Below are 22121 nucleotides of genomic sequence, written 5' to 3' on the forward strand. Positions count from 1 at the left end.
ACCTGACAGGGGGGATTTCCCCAGTTTGGACGTAGCGTGTGGAAGGAACACATTATTCCAACCAGTTCCTTTCCCCTCCGCCAGGGGGAGTCATTATAGAGACCAGGATTACTGCATGTTTTTGTGAGGGTACCTACCCTAAGAGACACGGGGAGAACATGCAAACTCCACACAGAAAGGCCCTATCGCCAACCACACGTAGGGTGTGGGCGCTGATGACGTGGAGGAGGGAATTATTTTTTTGTGATTAATTCATTTGTTTTTTTACTGCTTTAAAATGTTTAATTGTCAATATAATATTCAATCAATCAAAACCTGACTGGGGCTTTTCTGTGTGGAGTTTCTTTGTTCTCCCTGTGTTCATGTGGGTGCTCCGCTGTTCTCCCACACCAGTAGGACTCACACACACACCCACACATGCTACTAGTCCAGATGTTGCTCAACACTGTAAATAAAACGAACAACAAACAACATCATTGTGGAGTCAGCATGCTATAACTGCTGTGCGTCTGTGATTCAAAGTGCTAAATCTACTGTCCGTGTCCGTTACACTTTTATTGTCTATACTGACATGCCTTTGTAATGTTTGGATGTGACTGAGGCATGTAATGATAGTTCCTATAACTACCGTTTGTTTCCATTGTCAGCTCCTAGGAGAGTAAGCCTCTGTGTTGTGCAGTGTCAAACAACTTGTAATTGGACAGGACATCATATTGTAATGTGCAATACATAATGCACTTTGCAGGGTGCGGATGTGTGTGGCTAATATACGTTTGTTTATATGGTGGAGTGGCCATTTTATACATTTTCATTTATTCATGTTAGCCTGTATTTTAATGTTGCATGTCAGTCTCACCACATGCTTTTTGAGGTCGATTGTGGGGTGTGCTTTTGGAGTGAGTGTTTGCCAGACGGTTTCACATTTAACACATTTTTTTTTTAAGATTTGTTTTGGGGCTTTTATGCCTTTATTGAATAGGACAGTAGACTGACAGAAAATGGGGGGAGAGATGGGGAGCGACACGCGGCAAAGGTCGTCCGGATCTGGAATCGAATCGGCGATGCCGCCAGGCATCCATAACTATGCGACAAATGCCTAAGTGGTATGCGCCCAGACCAGTAGGCCAGCAGTCTTAAAGTTTCAATTATGATTGATGAACTTTTTTTCGTTGTGAAAATAGCAGATCTACAAGCTCAGGACACCATTGCGCAGCAAAGTATAATACAGGTTTAAGTGGTTAATCAGACTAATTGATTAGACGATTACAAAAAAGTATTATAGAATCTTTTCGTGTCGATTTGTTGAAATACCGGTATACTATAAGATAAAAGAAAGTTCAGAATATGGGTTCTGATATATTTTCAGTTAATTACCCAGCCCTGCATGGTGCTCCTCAATGCAGGTGCATGTAGTTCAGTGCACTTTGATCACTGATCCTTCCTGTGCTGCTGAGGAGGCAGAGAGGAGTGGAGGCAGTGTTTCCATCACAGCAACTAGACAGGAACGCCGTCCTATGATGACCATATGGCACGCTATTTGAACATTTGTACTCAACCTGACACAATGGTAGAAATGCTGTTTGGTCATGGTCACATGAACATCAATAACAATATATTTTTTAATAAGCCCTGTTATCATTGTTAGTCTTGTCAACGTTGCCGTGAAGAAGTGCCTATGTTTACGTTCCCATTGTCACACCATTACACACTAGGGATGGGACGATAAGCGATATTATCGTTTATCGTGATAACAAAAACACTGACGATAATCATATCGTGGAGATTTCATTTATCGTGATGTCGTCTCTGTCATGCACTGGGATCAATTCACCTTTTATTTGCAGAGCTGCATATCCGGTACCACTTAAACCCTGTATAATCGGTAAAAGGTACTTATAATATTCGTACTTGATACAGTCTTTTTTTCACTCTCTATTAAATGTGTCTTTGCCAAAAAATAGCCGATCTACAAGCTCACAACGCGTCGCATTGCGACGCGTTGTGAGCTTGTAGATCGTCTATTTTTTGGTCAATGTTCCGCACCAGGATAATGGATTTTGATTATCGTGATAATATTGTAAATTGCGATTTCTTTTGTCACAATAATCGTGATATGACATTTTCGTATCGTCCCATCCCTAGTACACACACAACTGACATAGGATACCTATTGTGATTTGCTAGACTCATTTTCATTACTCAGTTCATTAGGATATGTGGCCTCAAGGTTATCCTTAAAAAAACCTTCATGTACCGGTACATACAGTACTATTATATACAAAGGGAATTAGAACCTACGTATATGGTTATCGGATGACAAAATCAAATATTATCCGAAGGCTCAGCAGACCATAGGTTGCTGCATGGTGATACCAAGGGTGTGTCGGCTTACAGTACTTCTTTCCCTAAAATTGATTTATGATTCCGCCCGTGTGTCTGTGTGTGCGTACGTGCCTTCTTCAGCAAACTCCATTTTCTGTGTTCCCCAGTTGTGCTATCTAACGAGCTTGCATGTTTTGGTAGCCACTTTGCTGTCTACAATGCTACCTGCAATGTAACAATCTTATTACATATATTTTACATTTATCTTAAGTTATGTAGTATAAACCAAACTTACATTTGATTCCAATCACTATATACTGTAACTGCGGCAAAACTCCGGCCCTCGTGACCACTTTCGTCCTGCGGCACAATTTTGACTGGCCCACCAATCAATCAATCAAAAAAGAAAAAAAAAAAAAGGAAAAGAAAAGAAAAACGTATTTCTTTTTAGCTAGAAAGTAATTATTATCTTATCTTTAGCGTAAATTAATATGACATGAATAATCATCCACAAAGGGAAAACTGTGTGCGCACATTCTGAGCAGCAGCAAAGATGAGCCTCAGCATTGTGACGAAAGGTTGATGCAGACTTGCAGAGAACCGTCACTTTAACCCAAAATGAACAGATGCTTTCGCTTTCATTTTACCATCTCATGCTAATTCAATACCACTGTGTTCAATTTGCCAGTTAAGATTGACAATATAAGGCGCCAATGAAAGACAGAAGTTATCAAGTATCATTAATGTCATTTTATCAACTGGCCCCGTCCCCTTGCCATTTTTGTAATGTGGCCCACAGGTCCAGCTATTTGAGTATCCCTGGTCTAAGACATGAGATGGATGAATGATGAATAAAGTTAGTTACAGTGTGTGCACGCGAGTGTGTGTGTGTCCGTATGTGTGTGTGCGTGCATGCGTGCGTGCGTATCTGTGTGTATATGTGTTTGTGGTGTGTTTGTGGTTTAGAGTTAGACCACAGGGTGAATGTGGAGGTATTGAGTTGCCTGTGTGGGTATTGGTTTGCCGAGGGAGTACAAGTAGGCTAAGAGAGGGGTACTGTGTAAATACAGCACACATGCACGCGCATGGGTGTGAGTGTTTGTGTCTAAAGTTAATCATCTGTCTAGTTGAAACTACCCGCCTGATAAATATTCCACTTGACCGACAGTGCTTTCAGGTGATGATGGGTCGTTCTGGAATACGTCCCAACCGGGACAGCCGACTGACTCGTGTGCGTCGGAGGTGTTCCATTGGTCTATACTGTAGCTTCTCACATTCAGTATAGGGATGGTACGATACGCGATATAATCGTTTATCGAGATAAAAAACACTCACTATAATCGTATCGTGGAGATTTAATTTATCGTGATATCGTCCTCCGTCATGTACTGGGATCAATTCACCTTTTATTTGCGGAGCTGCATATCCGGACCACTTAAACCCTCTAGAATTGATATTTATAATATACGTACAAGATGTCTTTTTTTCACTCTCTATCAAATGTCTTTGCCAAAAAGTGCCGATCTACAAGCTCACAACGTGTCACAACGCGACACGTTGTGAGCTTGTAGATCTGCTATTTTTTGGCAAATGTTCCACCCCAGGATAATGAATTTTGATCGTAAATCACGATTTCTTTTGTCACAATAATCGTGATACGAAATTCTCATATCGTCCCATACCTAATTCAGTACCTACAGGGCTGTTTCCAATTCCTACGTGAGGCAGAAGAAAATACATATCTGTGTTAACAAAGATTTCCCTGTCAAATTGTGATAACATTTCATTTGTGTTGACTTTCCATTTCCCCAACTTTGATTCTACAACAACTTAATAGGGTGTTCCTGCTGGAAACCTGTGTAGACCTTTCTATCCAACACCACATGAAAGCAATACTACTGGTATACACAATGTGTAGGATACTGAAGCCAGCAGCCTGAGTGACTGAAAGGAAAACCATTAGCAGCCAATCACAGATAAGGGGAGGGAGATGTTTTGTTCTGTATTTTTGTGTTTTATAGACTGCAGTTAATGCTTCCTTGTATTGTGACGTATTTAGACACCTTCGACTCTCCTTTGCACGGATTCGACTCTCAGTGTGTGTGTGTGTGTGTGTGTGTGTGTGTGTGTGTGTGTGTGTGTGTGTGTGTGTGTGTGTGTGTGTGTGTGTGCACGCGTGCATGTGCATATGTGTACTGTGTATTGTGTACGTATATATGGAACAAATTAAGAAATATTGCCTATTATAAGACATCTTATGCCCAAAGCAAATGTGGACTAAATTCACTACAAGATAAACGTATTGTTAGCATACCGTACTCTCCTGTTGTTTCCCAAGGCTGCTTACTTTACTTACAATACTCTCCAAAATGTCAGTATTTCTGTGTCCACAGAAATACTGCAGGTCCATGACCTGGTTTGGATGAAAGAGTATCATACTCTAACCTTTAGCGTGGGTGATGATGCACTGGGTGTTAACAGCTTTAAATTATATTGAAAGATGTGTGTTAGTCCAAACAAAAATGAACGTGATAATTGTGCTATGCTGCTGTATGACCATCAGAGTTTGATTATTGCAGTGACCAAGCAGCAGCAGCATAAAATATATTTATAACCCACGACGTTACATGACGCTGACACAGAAGAGCAAAGTGCAATCATAAAAGAGAAAATGGACACTATTATGACTCACTCCACCACACACTCCCACAGGGAATGCACTTTATACAATGATATACGAATAGGTGTGTGGCCATTCCGCCATCGCTCCATGGTACAGAAAGATTAGGCCTAGGCAGTAAAATCCTGAGAGCTAATTTAACACAGAGAGAAATGGACCCGTAAAGGTCCATTTGTACTTTATCAGAGTTACAAATGGCTAAGTTTAACGCTGAGGGTTTTACTGTGTAGAAATTGCTCAAGACAGAAACAAGCAAATTACGTTATAGTGATGATCCAGACACAATCACACAGCCATCAAATACCCACCGATACTGTCATAATATTTAGATTTATATGATGATAAAAGATAACAAATACATTGCACTAAAATTACCTTTCACCTATCCTGGAAAGCACAGATGTTGAAGCTGGACACTTAAGAAAACACTCATTCTTCATCCCAATTTAACTGTGATAATTTTCAAACCTTGTTTTGTCTTAAAGGAGTAGTTCACCCCAAACATGACTTTTTTTCTATTGATTACTCATGCCATGGAGACATGAGTTCAATAATATTTTTAGTTTTTTGTAAAAAGAAAAGAAAATAATGTGATTACAATAAATCGATTCCGGATGGGGACCCGAATGCATTTGCGGCCCCATCTGGAATCAATGGGGGTAAATTTACTATAATCAAATTTTTGTCTTGAGAATTTGGCAATACAAAAAAATATTATTGAACTCAAGTCTCCATGGCATGACTAATCAATAGAAAAAAAGGCATTTTGGGGGTGAACTACTCCTTTAATTCAATTCCAGTGCCATACCATCCTTTCTAACAAGCACTGTTGTGAGAAAATATCAACCATACTGTATATTCAGGGTAAATGTGTTCCAAAATGATTGATTTCTTCTTCAAATGTATGCTGAGAGCCTTTTATTCCCACCTCTTCAAGCTGACAAGATGATCCCTGTGCATTCTTTAAATGTCATGCTGTCTTTCTGTCATTAATCACAGCTGTGTCTCTCTTTGTCTTCCTCAGACACTGAGGGAGAGGAGGACGACCTCACAGAAGACAGCAGAGGAAGAGGAGACCAAAGAGGACCTCAAGACGGAGGATGACAGCAGCCCATACAGCCGCTGCAGCGCTGTAGACCTCGACAAGGTGTGTGTGTGTGTGTGTGTGTGTGTGTGTGTGTGTGTGTGTGTGTGTGTGTGTGTGTGTGTGTGTGTGTGTGTGTGTGTGTGTGTGTGTGTGTGTGTGTGTGTGTGTGTGTGTTGTTTAGCTTTTGTATTTGTCTTTTGAGGAAAAATACACAAATTAACAGTGACAAATGAAACAAAATGTTATCTAACCTGACCCAAGAGGGTGTTAGTCACAGGTGTACACTTCATAAATTGATGATTTAATACTGAGTATTTTAGTAGTAACATATCGTCACTGTCGTGCAGAAACCTTGTATCTCCAAGTTTCACATTTGTAATTTTTTTTCGCAAAGTAGAGCACTGCTTCACCATACAAGGCCGTTGCACAAAAGTAGTGAAAACAGCAGATCTACAAGCACTCAACGCCTGTATTTATCATTTTTAAAATGATAAATACAAAACAAACGGTTTTGGACATATACGGTTTCCACCCGACAACGACGATATGTTACAGGGTTAGAAATGTTGAGGTTAAGGTTAGGGTTAATTAATCAGTGAAAATGTGGGATTGATGTCCCCACCCAAATTGTAAAACCAACATGTGTTTACGTAGGTTTATTTTGCAGGTGCTTCTTACAGTATCTATCTCAGAATCCTTTTGGCAAAGGTTGTCACGGAGGTTCAAATCTCAATCTCAATATTCAAAAGAGAAAGCAGTGGGATGGCAGCTAGAGTGAGAGGCAGGTGACCACAGAGAGTGGTGGGGAGGTTCAACAGACATTAGTTCATTCACCTTTTCTCTCCATGTACTCTCTGGTATTGTCCCTGACTGCATTCCAGGAGGGTGAGACAAAAATATGTGTGCGTACAATATACACATTACACACAGACACACACACGCATGCTCGTTTGCACGCACGCATGCACGCATTCAGGCACACACACACACACACACACACACACACACACACACACAGGTATGCTATTGACAAAATAATATATCGTGATATAATATAATATAATGTTCTAATTATAGAACATCCAGGACAGTCAGGCGAGTTAAAAAAGTTAAATCACTTTACTAGAATGCATTTAAACGTATACTTGTTGTGACAGTAGGTTGCTATTTACTGTAGTTTGAAAACTTGCAGCTCATGTGCAAGACACTTGCTATTCCCAGATGATTCCCTGTTAGGGCAACCACACTAATACAATTCCTTTTATGCCCATATATGGAGATCCCTGATGTCATCAACATTATGCTATATATCTGGGAATGCCCATATATGGACATATTCTGTCAGTCTCATGATAACCAGTGTGGTTATATATGGAGACATTTGTCATCTCCATATTTGGAAAAAATATAGTCACATTTTGGCCACGTTTTGTCCAACTTAAACAATGCCAAAGCGCCAGCGCGCTCCCAGGTGCACACGCCCATGTCGCTTCTCTTACTAGTGTATACCGGTATGTGTGTACATGCGTGCACGGCACGCGCGCATCTAATGTAAACGTGATTATTTGCAGAAGAACCTTTCAACATCTACAATACATTTAGGGAAACATTCCTGACTGATGTCAGGTGTCAGATCTTTAGTGGTTGATGATGACAGTGACATACTGAACCAGTTTGTCTTGTTTACATCCGTTGTCTGGTATTACATGTATTGGATAAGGAAACCTGATATTGGCGGGGCACATGCACAGATTAGTTAGATGTTTCTAACTACTGTGTAGCTCAGTCAGTCTGACCATTATGCACCTTCAGGTTGTGAGGACTCCAGTAATGTCTTGCATGTCAGCCCTCTCTCTGCCCTAGGTTTCCTGTGTCTCTACACTGACCTATTTAAATAAAGCAGATAAAATGCCGAAAGGAAATTGAAAATGAATATCACAGTAGTCTGTATGTAAACAGTATTCAAACAAATACAGTCCTTAACTATAAAGTGTACGGTGGCGCAGTCGCCTCACAGCAGCTAGAAGGTCCTGGGTTCGATTCCCGCCGAGGGACGCTGGGGGCGTGTTCTCTCCTCTGCGTCATCAGTGCCCACGCCCTAGGTGGGGTTGGCAAAAGGGCCTTTCTGTGTGGAGTTTGCATGTTATCCCCATGTCCCCTAGGGTAGGTACCCTCACAAGAACATGCAGTAATCCTTTTGTCTTCTTCTGACTCCCCTTGGCCAGCCCAAGGCACCTGATGGAGGGGAAAGAAACCGGTTGGAATAATGTGTTCTTTTCACACGCTACGTCCTACCAGGGGAAACTCCCCCTGTCAGGTGATAAGAAGCTAAGGCTTGCTCACCCCTCCTAAATTGAAGGAATCATGAGCTCAGTTCGGGGCTCTCCCCATGTTGGCAGAGGGAGAGTTGCGCCGCGCCCAGGACCTCTGTGAGGCGTTGTGAGCTTGTAGATCCGCTATTTTTGGCAAAGAGGTTTGGTCTGTGATGCCACCTGTGATGTCACAGTGATGTGTCAGGGGAACCACAGTGTCGGGTCGCAATTATCTCCTTGGTGGAGGTGAATGCAAGTCTCAGTATCACGTTATCTGTGTAAATTGTAGGCTACACGCTGTAAATTACCGGTATGCTTTTATTAAACCTCCCGTACCTGTTTTTTTGTTTTCGTTTTTTAGTTTTTTGCATGGGGGAAAGAGGAGGGGTGAGGTGATAAAGCATGAATGTTGCTACAGGTCAGGATAGGAATTTCACCTGTCCTCTGTGTGTGTGTGTGTGTGTGTGTGTGTGTGTGTGTGTGTGTGTGTGTGTGTGTGTGTGTGTGTGTGTGTGTGTGTGTGTGTGATGCTATGACAGTTGGCAACATCTTTACAGTTTCTGTCAGTATTCTCTCTGCTTGGATTTCTGCATTCCAGAGATGAAAATGGAGTCATTGTTGAGGCTATTTGTTGTTGTAACCTGCTGACATTCTGCAAAATAAACAACACATATTTTTTACCTTAGTCAGATCACAACGCCTCGGTGTTGTGAGCATGTAGATCTGCTATTTTCACAATAGAACAATGTTATACAAAATGTAATTTCTCAACTCCTAGACTACTGCGTCAGGGTGGGGGGGTCCCCAGTTAAAATAGGATTATTTTGGGGGTCGCGGCCTGAAAAGGTTGAGAACCACTGGTATAGTTAATAACAATAGTTTTAGAGCATGCATACTTCATTTGGAGTGAATGAGTGAATGACATGGTCAAGGGCAAGTCAAAGAATGTTCACTGTGAAAAGCCCTCAGGGTCTAGACTGAGAGTAATGCTGGTGTTGGGGACCAAAAATAGCCAATCTACAAGGTCACAACGCCTCTCAGTGCGACACATTGTGAGCTTGTAGATCGGCTATTTTAGGGCATGACATGACTCGCAAACCAAGTATAAATCACCCTTTATACTTGTGTTTTTTACTATTAACAGTCCTTCACGCTCTGTAAGTTGTTGAATGTTGCAGCAAATGGTTTAATGTTTTGGCTTCTAACTCTTAACATACTGTAGGTATAAAATATAACCAAGACTATGATTCTAAAGGGCCTTGCCTTACACACCGAGAACATCCGTTGTGGGATTAATCCAAAAATATATTTTTGTTGTCTGGCATTAGTACAGCCAACGGAAATCGTACATGGCAAATCTTGCCATTTTTATTGGGGTCGATTTTTCGCCCTGATCATGGGCATCAACCTTCCTTTTATGCATGATGAATCAATAATATGTATAGTGAAATACTCGCTGGCGAGTTTTGCATTTTTTATTGAATAGTGAAATATCCGCCGGTGAGTTTTGCATTGATTATTCTCACCCTGGGTGTATAAACCTTACTTACAGTGTCAGCTTTATAGAAGATTTTACATTGTGATGAATTGAATACATAGGACCTCAATGGAAACATATCCTTTTAGCATTATTAGATTGTATTGTATTGTATTGTATGTTAATAAAGTATTACCGGTAAATAAATCAACCAATAGCTTTATGGTCACATTTTGTTGTAATGTGGTTCCTCCTCATAAAACTGTCTTTATACAGGATAGTTGCATGCTCCAGTCAGGAAATACCTTCACCAGCCTCTATCCCAGGCTAAATAACCCCATATATGTGCTAGTTTTGCAAATATTTTATCAAGATCTTCCTAGCAGCAAGCAAGAAAGCGACCAAAGAAAATTGGACATGCGTGTTAACACAGGTGCATAAATACATACACACACTGTCCCCACTTACTGGTTTGGCCATTCTGTGGTTTATCTATCTTTAGTTCTCTCCTGCCATCTTGTGGACACTAGTGTCATGGCAGACATACTGTAGCCTTTGACACAGCATTATGTGTAACAACAACAGGTATGTTTCACTAGCTGCAGAACAGCAACATAGACCTGTTATCAGACTTAGGTCCTTGCACACTGCTGCGTTTTCGGCCGAATATCAGAGCAAATTTCGGAGCACGTAAATAAAAAGATCAAGCTCACGTTATGTCAATCACGCTTGCACACTGCCGCCTGTTATTCGTCCATAGATCTTTTTTTCCCCCAGACAAGGGTCGATTTTTTCGCAGCTGTCGCCACTGAGTCCCTGCTTTCTCTCTCTCTCAGCGAGGGGTCCTTGTCCTTATTTTTTTTTTCAGATTTAGAAATCAGCAGGAAAAAAAGCACCAATGCGCAACCACCTTTAATGTGTTTTTTCCTTTATTTTCTCCTGCCAGGACCTGGTGGACTGGCGCAAACCCATTGCATGGCAGGTGGGCTACCTGGGAGAGAAATATGACACGTGGGTCCACCAGCCTGTTGATCGGCCAATCAGACTCTTCGGAAACCCCCTTCTGGAGGCCAGCACTAAGACTTCATGGTAAGACGGGAACTCAGAAGACAGAAGCTCTTCGACAAGGCAGCAGGATACATAATGTAGCAATCTAGCATCCTTTAAAATTGCCCTGAAAAACCACTTACAGGCAACAGCCGCAACTGGTAAAAACAAACATGGCTCAGCCCTACCCTCCCCCTGACCCTTCTTTGTATTTACCTACTGTATGTTTTTATTTTACTTTTTTTTAATTGTTTTTTTTAAATGTTTTCCCTTTTTTCCTAACTATATCTACTGCATAGATACTGTGTTCTATCCGTCTGTCTTTCAATGTTATATGAGATACTCAAATGGTTTCCTATGGAAATAAGCTTAGTCTTTTCTAGGATCTCCTTTTAGTAGACCTTGTACCAGTGAGCTGTACCGTCATGAAACTGTACATTTTCCTATGCAAACTTCTAATAAAGTCTTCAATCAATCAATCAATCAATACATTTAGATACGTTTTGTGTACTCTGTCTGTTTTCTCTGTACCCATCACTGTCTCTCTCTCTCTCTCTCCCCGTCCCTCTTTCATTCTCTTTCTAGGTACTGGGTGCCAATCGTGTGGCTTCCTATAGTGTTTTATTATAGCTGGCAGTGCTGCACGACCCTTGCACGGGAACCAACAAGGCTGGGCCTCACCCCAGGTAGCACACAATGCCTACATACATACTGGACACTATGGCGTCCTGTACATGCATGCAGACTCATATATATATACACACACACACACACACACACACACACACACACACACACACACACACACACACACACACACACACACGCATGTGCATGCAATTGAATGTATACGTGTGCATGTCTTCCCAGACTACTCCATCCAGATCCCCACCTACAGTCGTTTCCCTGTGCTGTTCCTCATGGGCTGGTTCATGTGGTCCTTCATCGAGTACTGCATCCATCGCTTCGTCTTCCACCTGAAACCCCCCGCCCACAACTACTACCTCATCACCATACACTTCCTGCTGCATGGGCAGCACCATAAGGTACATGATGTGCCACCCGCGACCACGGTTTTCCCGGTGAACCTGAGCGCAATGGTGGGGGCGCGGGAGTGTGGGGAACACACACCACTGACTATTGCAGATGATAGAGAGGTTATATACCGGTAGCTTTATGTAATGAGAGGCACTCTTGCCGATTTCGTTAGAGACTCGTCGCCAATTGCAAGATATTTAAAAGTTATTTGGGGCCATGATGATAACCTCTTCTTACCACTACTAGACTAAGGATTTATATTGTCTGTGTTATTGTTTACAACCACAATTATTCACGTGTGGCAAGATCGCGGTTCCACTAGTTTTACTAGAAGGCTAGTGTAGGCTTAGAAGCCTTTTCGGAAGTTATTTTAATGTTTTCCATTTAATGATTTCCTTTATCCTCATCTAATCTTGCGCTAATGCACGCAGCTGTTTTTGCCACGTTTTAAGGCCTAGTAGGATTTTCAGAAGTTCAGTTAATGTTTTCTATTTAATGATTTCCTTTATTGTCATCTTGCGCTAATGCACGCAACTGTTTTCGCCAGGTTTTAAGGTCTTATTTTAGTTGTTTCTCATAAGCTTGCGACCCTCCTTGCCCATCGGCCCCCACCGTTGCGCTCTGGTTCATCGGGAAAACTGCGGTCGCGTACCACCCATCCATCCTATTGCCTGTTGTTGTGTTGTAGTCCAGTGGCTCTCAGAGAGAACCACTGGATTACAACACAACAACATAGTCAGGGAAAATTAGCAGAATAACTGTCAAATCTGGGAATAAATACCTTACCAGACAATTTCTTCACCAATGTGTTCGTAAAGGTGTCTAGTAACATATCTAACAAAGATTGAAATTCAACATCCCTAGCAAAATGTTTGACAGCTAGGGTAATTCTGGGTCTCATTCACTTACTATACACTGTACTATAAGGGAAAAAATCACTCCCAAAAATATGCTTTAAGTGGGATGTGAGGGGTCTAACTAGGTGTTTTTGGAGCTGTGTGGAACACAAGCTCCCAATAGACAGGTATGTCCGTGGGTATGTGGGTGGCTGGCTGGGTGGCTGGGTGGGTGGCTGGCTGGCCGTGTCCGTAGCCTGGCAATACCTTGAGTGGCCACACACAACACACTAGTTAAAGGAGGGGCGCTGTTTTGTGCAGGCCAGGCACACTCACCACTCACTCATAGGAACAGTTTACAGTTCACACACACACACACACACACACACACACACACACACACACACACACACACACACACACACACACACACACACACACACACACACACAGCTCCACTTCGAACAGAGGTTCGATTTTTAATTATTCTGAATCCATTGCAAGCATTTGTTTTGCACGAGAAACATTCCTTGGGCCAAAAATGGACCCCATATCCCACAACCTTAATTAGAATCGCCCCGTGTGTTTGTGTGTTTGTGTGTGTTTCCATCTGTAACTCCACGTTCAGCAGTTGTTCAATTGTCTAAAAAACATAATACAAAAATCAATAACGCATGTACCTTGCCCAACATCAACTTTATCACCTTCAAATGTGTCTCTACTTCTCATAATCCCCAAATGTTTAAAATATTTCCCCAAATTTTGGCCTGTAGGCGGCTTTGTCCTGTGATGCGATTTACATCACAAATGGGCGTCAACAAGCGTCTGTCTGCTTCACACCAAGGGGCTGTAGGCTAGTACCTTGTGAAAAGTGATGACTCATCACTAAACCATCGTTTTCTTGCATCTGTTTTTGGCCCAATGAATGTTTTTCGTGCAAAACAAATGCTTGCAATGGATTCAGAATAATTAAAAACACCTAGTTAGACCCCTCACATCCCACTTAAAGCACATTTTTGGGAGTGATTTTTTCCCAGTGTATAGTAAGTGAATGAGACCCAGAATTACCCTAGCCTGATACTTCAGTCCGCAAATCACCACCCCCTGCTGGTGGGTGGTGTGTAGTGTGGACTGAACCCGGAGATATTTTATTTTATTTCAAGCGCGTCTGAGGAGCGGGCGCTTTGAATGGGCCAATCAGGGCTGTAGACTTGAGGCACGTGGTAGGCTTGTCCGGTCCCAGCCCCCTCCCTTCGGAGCTGTTCTGCCCACGTGAGAGTGCCTAGTGGACTCTGATTGGTGCTCTTCTGCCCACGTGAGTCTTTAGTGGACTCTGATTGGTCCGTGAAAACTGTCATGGCGGAGTCAGATTCGACTCGAATTCTTTTAATAAACTATAAAATAGCGCCGTTTCATTACGTTTTAATACCATTTTGCACTAACGTAAACATGCAGTCATATAATATGTTATGAGAAATAACGTATTTTTGCAATGTCACGCCACGTCGCCGTTTTAAGCGTGTGTGTGTGTGTATGTGTGTGTGTGTGGGTGTGTGTGTGTGTGACGTCAATAAGCTTTAGCCCGCCCACGCTGAAGTAGAATCTCCGTCCACAATCTCAGACTCTCTCCCGAAGTGAAACGTAGTGATGAGTCATGACGCTTGCAGTCAGGCTAGAATTACCCTAGCTGTCAAATATTTTGCTAGGGAAGTTGAATTTCAAACTTTGTTAGATATGTTACTAGACCTTTACCTTTACGAACACATTGGTGAAGAAATTGTTTGGTAAGGAATTTATTCCCAAGGTTTTTATTAAAATTCCCTGACTAACAGGTAACATTGTCATGAAAAGGGTTCATTGGCAGATTTACAAGATCACAACGCGGCACTATGCGATGCTTTGTGAGCTTATAGATCTTCTGTATTCTCTAAGAATACCGCTGTGTGCCTTGAGATTTTGACTTGCCCTCTGGTGTGCCTTAATTGGGCACAAAATGTTCAAAAACCACTGTTGTATTCCATACTAATTCCTCCGCTCTGTGGTTTTAATTTGAACCATGCCTTGTCAATCCTCACTCTTTGCTCGAGTGGATTCTATCAGTCTACCTCGATATAACACTGACTTTGTTGTTCTCTGGGCTGGTATCTCCTTCCTACAGTCTCCATTTGACGGCGCTCGGCTGGTCTTCCCACCTGGTCTGGCTGCCATAGTTGTGGGAGCTTTCTATGTCTTCCTCCAGAAAACCCTCCCGGAGGGCCTGGGGCTGCCTGTGTGGGTCGGGGGGCTGAGTGGCTACGTGGTGTACGACATGATCCACTACTACCTTCACTATGGCTCACCAAAGAGAGGCTCCTACATGTACAGCCTGAAGGCCTACCATGTCAAACACCACTTTGAGCATCAGAGGGCAGGTGAGGACCCTGTGCAAGGCTGACGGGGCAAAGGAAGGCCATTGATAGAACAAAAGGGAGAAAACTGTAACTTATAACTGCATCTTTGGGTGTGGCACCAGTATACACTACACCAGGGGTCTTCAACGTTTTCAGGCCAAGGACCCCCTAGTTGAGAGACAGATGAAGCGGGGACCTCCACAACCTCTTCATAGATTCCATATAGTTTCATTTTTTGACAGCACAATCATCAGTGTATTTTGGATTCCTGTCAATTTGTGTTTTCAGATATTTAACCATTTGAACCGTCAGTACTTAATCAACTTGACCTTTCACTGTGTCTGCTCTTTTCCCACTCTAAACTAAATCCCTTTGCCTAAAATAGCCGATCTACAAGCTTGTAGAGCTTGTAGATCGTTGTGAGCTTGTAGATCCGGACTCCTGAAGACCCCTGCTCTAGAATGACTACAGTATGCATATGCAGTATTATTTATGCTAGGCGAGGGGCAAAGCTCGCCTTTCCAGCATAGGGGTTCAAGTTTCTGAAATCATACCCAAACATGATATATTCTTGGTAATATTGTAAATATACAGCAAGCACAGTAAAAAGAAAACTTAGTGTATAGCGTTTTGCCCAACTGTATGACAACTAAATGAAACTGCAAGGTTAAATTATGCATCACTTGTTGCTCAAAGTGATGCATAAGAGGTGCATTACATTATGTCTCTAATATTGTTTAATTAAAGTGCAAATTAACAATGGAAACTAGTCGATAACTGTTCATACATCTACCTCCATTTGTTACTATACCTGCACACAGTAAAATCCTCCATTTGAATGTACAAATGGACCCTTTTGTTCCATTTGCACTGTGCATCCTTCTGTCTGACCTGTCTACTCTTAGTCTTGTGTGCTCATCTTCTTGTATGTCTTCCTACTTGCCTCGTTTGTCCGTTTCTTTAACTGATCTCTTTTGTGTTGCTCTGTGCAGGTTTTGGAATCACCACCACGTTCTGGGACCATCCCTTCAACACAGTCATCCCGGATGAGAAGTTCTAGAACGGAACATGTTTCTCCTGGAGGAACACAAGACTTGAACCATCAACCCTCCTACCTTATGTACCAACGCAAACATATCACATTATACGGCTGAATCTCCCAGATCAAGGCAAAGTGATACATACATGACACCTTATAAGCCTCAGCACCCAGTATGTCCATCACCCACTGATCCTATAGCCAACGTCTCTTTCCACAAAGTAGTGCAATGTCTTCATGAGACTTCTGTTCCACAATGTTTTTTGTTTTTTTTTTTTACTGGTGGGAGATCTTTCCTATTGCAGACGCTTTTTAAAATTGCTTCATAGTGTAAAAATGTCAATTATAACCTGTTAGCCAATCAGAGCAAGAGATCAGGTCAGAAATGGGAGCTGGGTCAACACAAACACACACAGACACACAGATACACGCATGCGCGCACGCACGCACGGCACACACATACACACACAGAGACACACACACAGATACACGCATGCGCGCACGCACACCACACACACGTTGAAGTGTGAGCTTACGGATGAGTTCCCTGACATTATTTTCTTGAACTCAGGTAAAACGTTCATCAACATCACCTTCCTTATTTTTTAGAATAGATTTTGTAGTGTCCAAAAGTCCCTGGTCGTCCCAGCTTCTGTTTCTTTCACTGGCCACTAAACTAGCTTGCAATGCTTTAAAAGCAGGAGTGTAACATCCTACAGAAGGTTTATTCACTGTGTTTTGTCTCATAAAGAAACTGTGTTTCTACAGAAATGTTTAAGATATTGGCTTCAGATATTTGGATGGACCGAGGGGCATTTTATTACTTATGTTTAAACTTGGACAATTTTGATTGTCAAACCTGTGAGGTGACATCGTTAAGGCACGTCTCAGGTATTCTAAATGTTTGAAGCCACTTTGGAGATGTGTATTTTTTCAAGCCTGTTGATATACTTTATAGTATATTTCCTTTTAATCCTTCTGTCTAGAGAAGCTACTGAGAGCTCAGATTAACTGTAAATATTTCTTACTTGAATCTCTTTTTCATTCTTTTGTCAATATTATTACAAGAAAGATTTTCAAAGAGCAGATTTTATAAGAAAATAATTCCGAATTCACAGTTGAGGAGATCTGACTTCTCGCTGTGATTACTCGGGCCTCTGTGATGATCGGCTGCTTTTGTAACAGTCACACAGAGAGAATGATGGATGGATGGATGGAAGGATGGATGGATGGATGGATGGATAAATGGATGAAGGCATCAGAGGGGCGGAGCTGAAGGTATGATGCCGGCCTATCAGGCTTCCTGCTGCAGGGATCTCAGTGCTAATGACCATATATAGTCATCTTATTTTTATAATTACCATAGTGTATGAGGTGGCCCTGCACTGCAGATCCCCACAGTGTGACGATCAATTAACCCATTTTGGCCTAGAATTATTGAATGCTTTAACTATTGAAAAATAGCAGATCCGCTGCGAGCTTGTAGATCTGCTATTTTTGAAAAATCGTGAAAATTAGAATTTTGACCCGATTCTATAAGTGTCTTTTGAATCCTTCTAAGACTTTTTGAAAAACCCGTGTTTCTATTTCAGCAATCTGGCTATAGCCATCGTCAAAGAAAAGGTCCTTTTCACTTAACTGGAGCTCAGCTAGTCTGTTCTTGAGAGACTACTATGTCAGTGGTTCTCAAACCTTCTCATGTGAAGGACCCCCAAAATGATATTTATTTGGCCATGGACCAGCATCTCAAAATATCTAGTTCCAGGGACCACCCAGAAGCAAAATTTGAGTTACAAAAACGTTCGCTTTGAAAATACATTATATTCAAAGATTTGCACACATTTTCACGACTTTTTCAAAAATAGCAGATCTACAAGCTTGCAGCGCGGCACTCGGTGCCGCGCTGCGAGCTTGTATATCTGCTATTTTTCACTGGTTAAAGCATTACAATAATTCTAGGCCTGAATGGGTTTTAAGCATCTGACTGTACAGCAGGAGGTTCTGGGTAACGGCCGGCGGATCCTCAGACACTCGTTGAGTTCATTGAAGTGATTAAGGTCACTAAACCTGATTAATAAAACTGCAGATGTAGAATTCTATGAACTTCTATCGCCTTCTGCCAATGTGTTCGCTTGAACAGGACAACTGAGACTATTTATACATATACATTTATACGTATGTAATAAATGGGCAAAATTTGTGTTTCATCATTTCCGACCTTCTCCTGGGAAGAGTTTAATTGCATAATATACTCAGTTGATACGATCAATCTTCCATTGCACTGACAATACTACACACGCCATAGAAATAATACTACTTTTGTATACTGTATGTCTACGTTTAAAAATTAACCAAGCAATGTTCCAGATACAGACAACAATTCATCCATCTGTATCTACCTAATAAGTACTAATGGGTTCAAGGGGCTCCACAAAAGACACGGGTTGGGCTTATAACTACTAATTTAACACCGAATGAGTAATAATAAATGGCTTGGGCATCACTAATATGAAGGTACTACACAATGCACAATGGGTTTCACAAGCCATCGTTTTTTTTTTGCCCACAACGACAACAGTCAGTCTTTTGTCAACTTTACGTTGGCCATCAAGTGATGAAGTAAATGTGTTATGAAGGTGACAATAATGAAGAAATTATGAAAAACCTATTGTGATGGCTGCTTTGCAGAGAAAAATGTTTCCGGCTGTTGGAAGGAAAAAAGCGCATACAGAGCTTATTTATGAATATTTATTCTGAATAAAAATGAAACAATGCAACGCCTTGCTTTGATTCTGACACATGAAAATGTCTATTTGCAGCATACAGTAAATTATGCAACGTAAATAATGCTGACTAAATTTGTTTACCACAATATATTTTTAACCTTTATTTTGGAATTATAATTAAATGTCTATGCAAATGTATTTGTAAATAAATGTCTATTTCTGAAATGCTGGTGTGTTTGTTCCCTTTTTGATGATTCTTATTTCACAGAGTTGGTGCTAACCTATAAGTCTTACCAGAATCTACACAACCAAACTTACATGGCAGGAAGCATTGTACAGCAAATCATAAAAAACACACATGTAAACAAAAACATATTGACCTTTGAAACACCAATACATCATTTGTTTAATGATGACACACAAGTGTAGCCTGGTGACTGTTCACATTAAAGGCCCATTCTCACTGGGCCAGATAACAGATAAAAAAATATTTTTCTCCAGATATTTTTCCATTCAAAGTGGATGGTAGATACAGATAAAAAAAAATATCTACCACAGATAAAAGTATCTGTGGCAAATATCTGTGGTAGATATTTCTTTTATCTGTATCTACCATCCACTTTGAATGGAAAACTATCTGGAGAAAGAGATTTTTTTTATCTGTTATCTGGCCCAGTGGGAATGGGCCTTTAGGCCTACATGAGCTGAACAGAGCATTTTGTATAGGCTACATCCCAGACTGAAAATATATTTTAAAGTACTCTGTTCTTGATACTCCTGGTCGAAATTATTCTCAACTACAAGTGAAAAAGTTAATCTGTCAAATTTGTATTTGGACTTGAGTAAAGTACTGGACTACTTGCTTAAAAATAGGCCTACTTAAGTATTAAAAAGTACAAATTATAAAGTACATTTTCTTTTTAATGTCATTGCATTGCTATACTGAATACAGAAAGGTCAAGTTTACAAAGTAAACTTCACATGAATCCAACATTAATAGAAAAGGTAAACAAATGAACACAACATGAATTTCCACAACCATGATTATAGTGCTAATAGGTCAGCATCATGGCAGTATCATGTCTAATCTCCCAAGACTAACAACAGAATATGTCAGTGTGTGTTGTTGTTAGCAGGAATAAACACACCTGGGAGGAAGTAGACTTAGAAAGGGGTAGGAGCCAACTTCCTATTTCTACACAAAAAACAAGGTGGTCCAGGCCCAGAATGAGGCATTAACCTCACAGAACTATGCCCAACGTTAACCTCGAACTAATGTAAAACTAGAAAATATTGTTCCTTCGAAACAATTGTGGGCTCGCTTCAAGCCAGAAAACAATGGCTATAAAAGTACAAAATGTCAAAATCGCAGGCAGTGCTCTCTTTGACATTACTGACGCAATCGGACACTGCATGCATGATTTGAGGCATTTTGTTCCAAAAATGGGTTATGCAAAAGTTGACCCGCTGGTGGCGCTATAACAGGCCAATGTGAGAAGGGTGGCATCTGTTCCTTGACCTAGTGGGAATGTGCTTGCAAGATTTCACGTACATCGCAGGCTGTGTTCATGATTTGAGGTGTTTTTGGCAACTTTATTGCTGCTTGCAGCTATATTTATTATTATTATTATTATTATTATTATTATTGTGTGCACTTCATAGGCATGTTAGATAAAGGTCCTTAGATTGTGTCTAGAATGTTTCATGCAAATTGATTAAAAAAAATCCTAGAATAAAAACGGGTTTAAGCGTTTCACAAACGGCTCAAAATGATATAGCGCCCCCCTTTGGCCAATTGGGGTAAGATAATGACAATATCTAGAGTGTGCTCGAGGCGAGCCCACAATTATTTGTCGTAAAATGTTTTGGATGGAGAGGGGAGGGGTAATCTAAATGTAGTTGCATTCGGGAGGCATTTGGGGGGATAGTGGGACAGGGAAGAAGTTGCCAGCACTCAAGGAATCTCCTTTTCGCATGATTTTATTTAGTGGGCACTAGGAAAATCTGGGCACCAAAACAGAGTGGGCACCGGGGAAACTGGGCACAGCCCACAATATGTGTCGCGCTGTAACGCATTGTGAGCTTGTAGATCTGCTATTTTCAAATGATTTTTAATACATTTTACACATAATGATAACTTGTAAACTGGACATTCTGCATAATGATTAGGCCTACTTTGCAAAGTTATTGCTGTCTTTGATGCATGCATTCATTGATTAGAGAGAGCACTAACGAGCATAGAACGAATTTGACACTTCTATGGCCCAATCAATCAACTCAGTGCACAACCCCTTTGAAGTTCAAAGGGATCAATTAAGAGCTCCTGCAGAGCTCCCGCCCCTCCCCCCACAGACAGAAGTGTCCCTGCAAGGGATGATTGTCAAGTGTCAACAACATAAACAGTGAAATAAATAAAAAGTGAAACAACAAAGCCAAAATACAGCCAGAGGGATGTGTCGATGTGTCTTTCTGCAGGAAAACACCTCAACATCATATAGTGGATGATAATGCAAAATAGCCTATTAAGATTATATATAAGATATATTTAAAATGTAGGCTCAAAGTTACCTGGTTACCTTTAAAAAAATTATAGTAGTATGATAATAGTATGATAATATATGATATGATAATAGTATGATACAGTAGGTCACGTGGTCTCTCTGAAAACGGTCTGAAATAGTCTGAAACTCATGTCACAGTGTAATCTGCCCCTCGCCCCCAACAACAGCTGACCAATACAGTAGTCGTAGGCCTACAGTAAATTAATTTGAATGGCTTATAATTCTCACAATGACATCATAAACAATAATATTTTAAGATTACTTTTTAAAGTGACAGTGCCCCATGACGGTCCTTCTTTAAGTAGGCCTACATTTTGATACCAATACTTTTGTACTTCTACTCAAGTACATTTTTAATTCCGGACTTCTTTTTTTTCCTTTTACTAACAGAGTATTTCTAGATTGCAGTATTGATACTTTTACTCAAGTATAACATTTGAGTACTTTTTTTCCCAGTTAAAATTTACAAATGCTTGGATTATGGTGAGACAGGGGGGCGTGCCTGCGTGGGGCAGTAGGACCTGGGAGCTGCTGCAGCATTGTTCAGGGAGAAAGAAGAAGCAGCAGGCCAAGCCAAGGGAGGAGCCTGACTGTGGATGTAAACCA

The 22121-nt window shown here is 41.1% G+C and overlaps 1 protein-coding gene across 1 annotated transcript in view; it reads left to right on the top strand.

Moving 5' to 3' along the window:
* The window catches only part of fa2h (fatty acid 2-hydroxylase), a 45277-nt gene extending 27475 nt beyond the window's left edge, over window positions 1-17802 (top strand). Inside the window, exons 2-7 of the mRNA XM_080737486.1 lie at window positions 6027-6149; window positions 10825-10967; window positions 11511-11611; window positions 11796-11971; window positions 14958-15210; window positions 16182-17802. Coding sequence (XP_080593612.1) covers window positions 6027-6149; window positions 10825-10967; window positions 11511-11611; window positions 11796-11971; window positions 14958-15210; window positions 16182-16249 — 864 coding nt within the window. The 3' untranslated portion in view covers window positions 16250-17802. The remainder of the gene's footprint in view (window positions 1-6026; window positions 6150-10824; window positions 10968-11510; window positions 11612-11795; window positions 11972-14957; window positions 15211-16181) is intronic.
* The last annotated feature ends 4319 nt before the right edge of the window (window positions 17803-22121 follow it).

The sequence above is a fragment of the Nannobrachium achirus genome (assembly GCF_963921795.1).
Source record: "Nannobrachium achirus genome assembly, chromosome: 11".
Classification (NCBI taxonomy): domain Eukaryota; kingdom Metazoa; phylum Chordata; class Actinopteri; order Myctophiformes; family Myctophidae; genus Nannobrachium; species Nannobrachium achirus.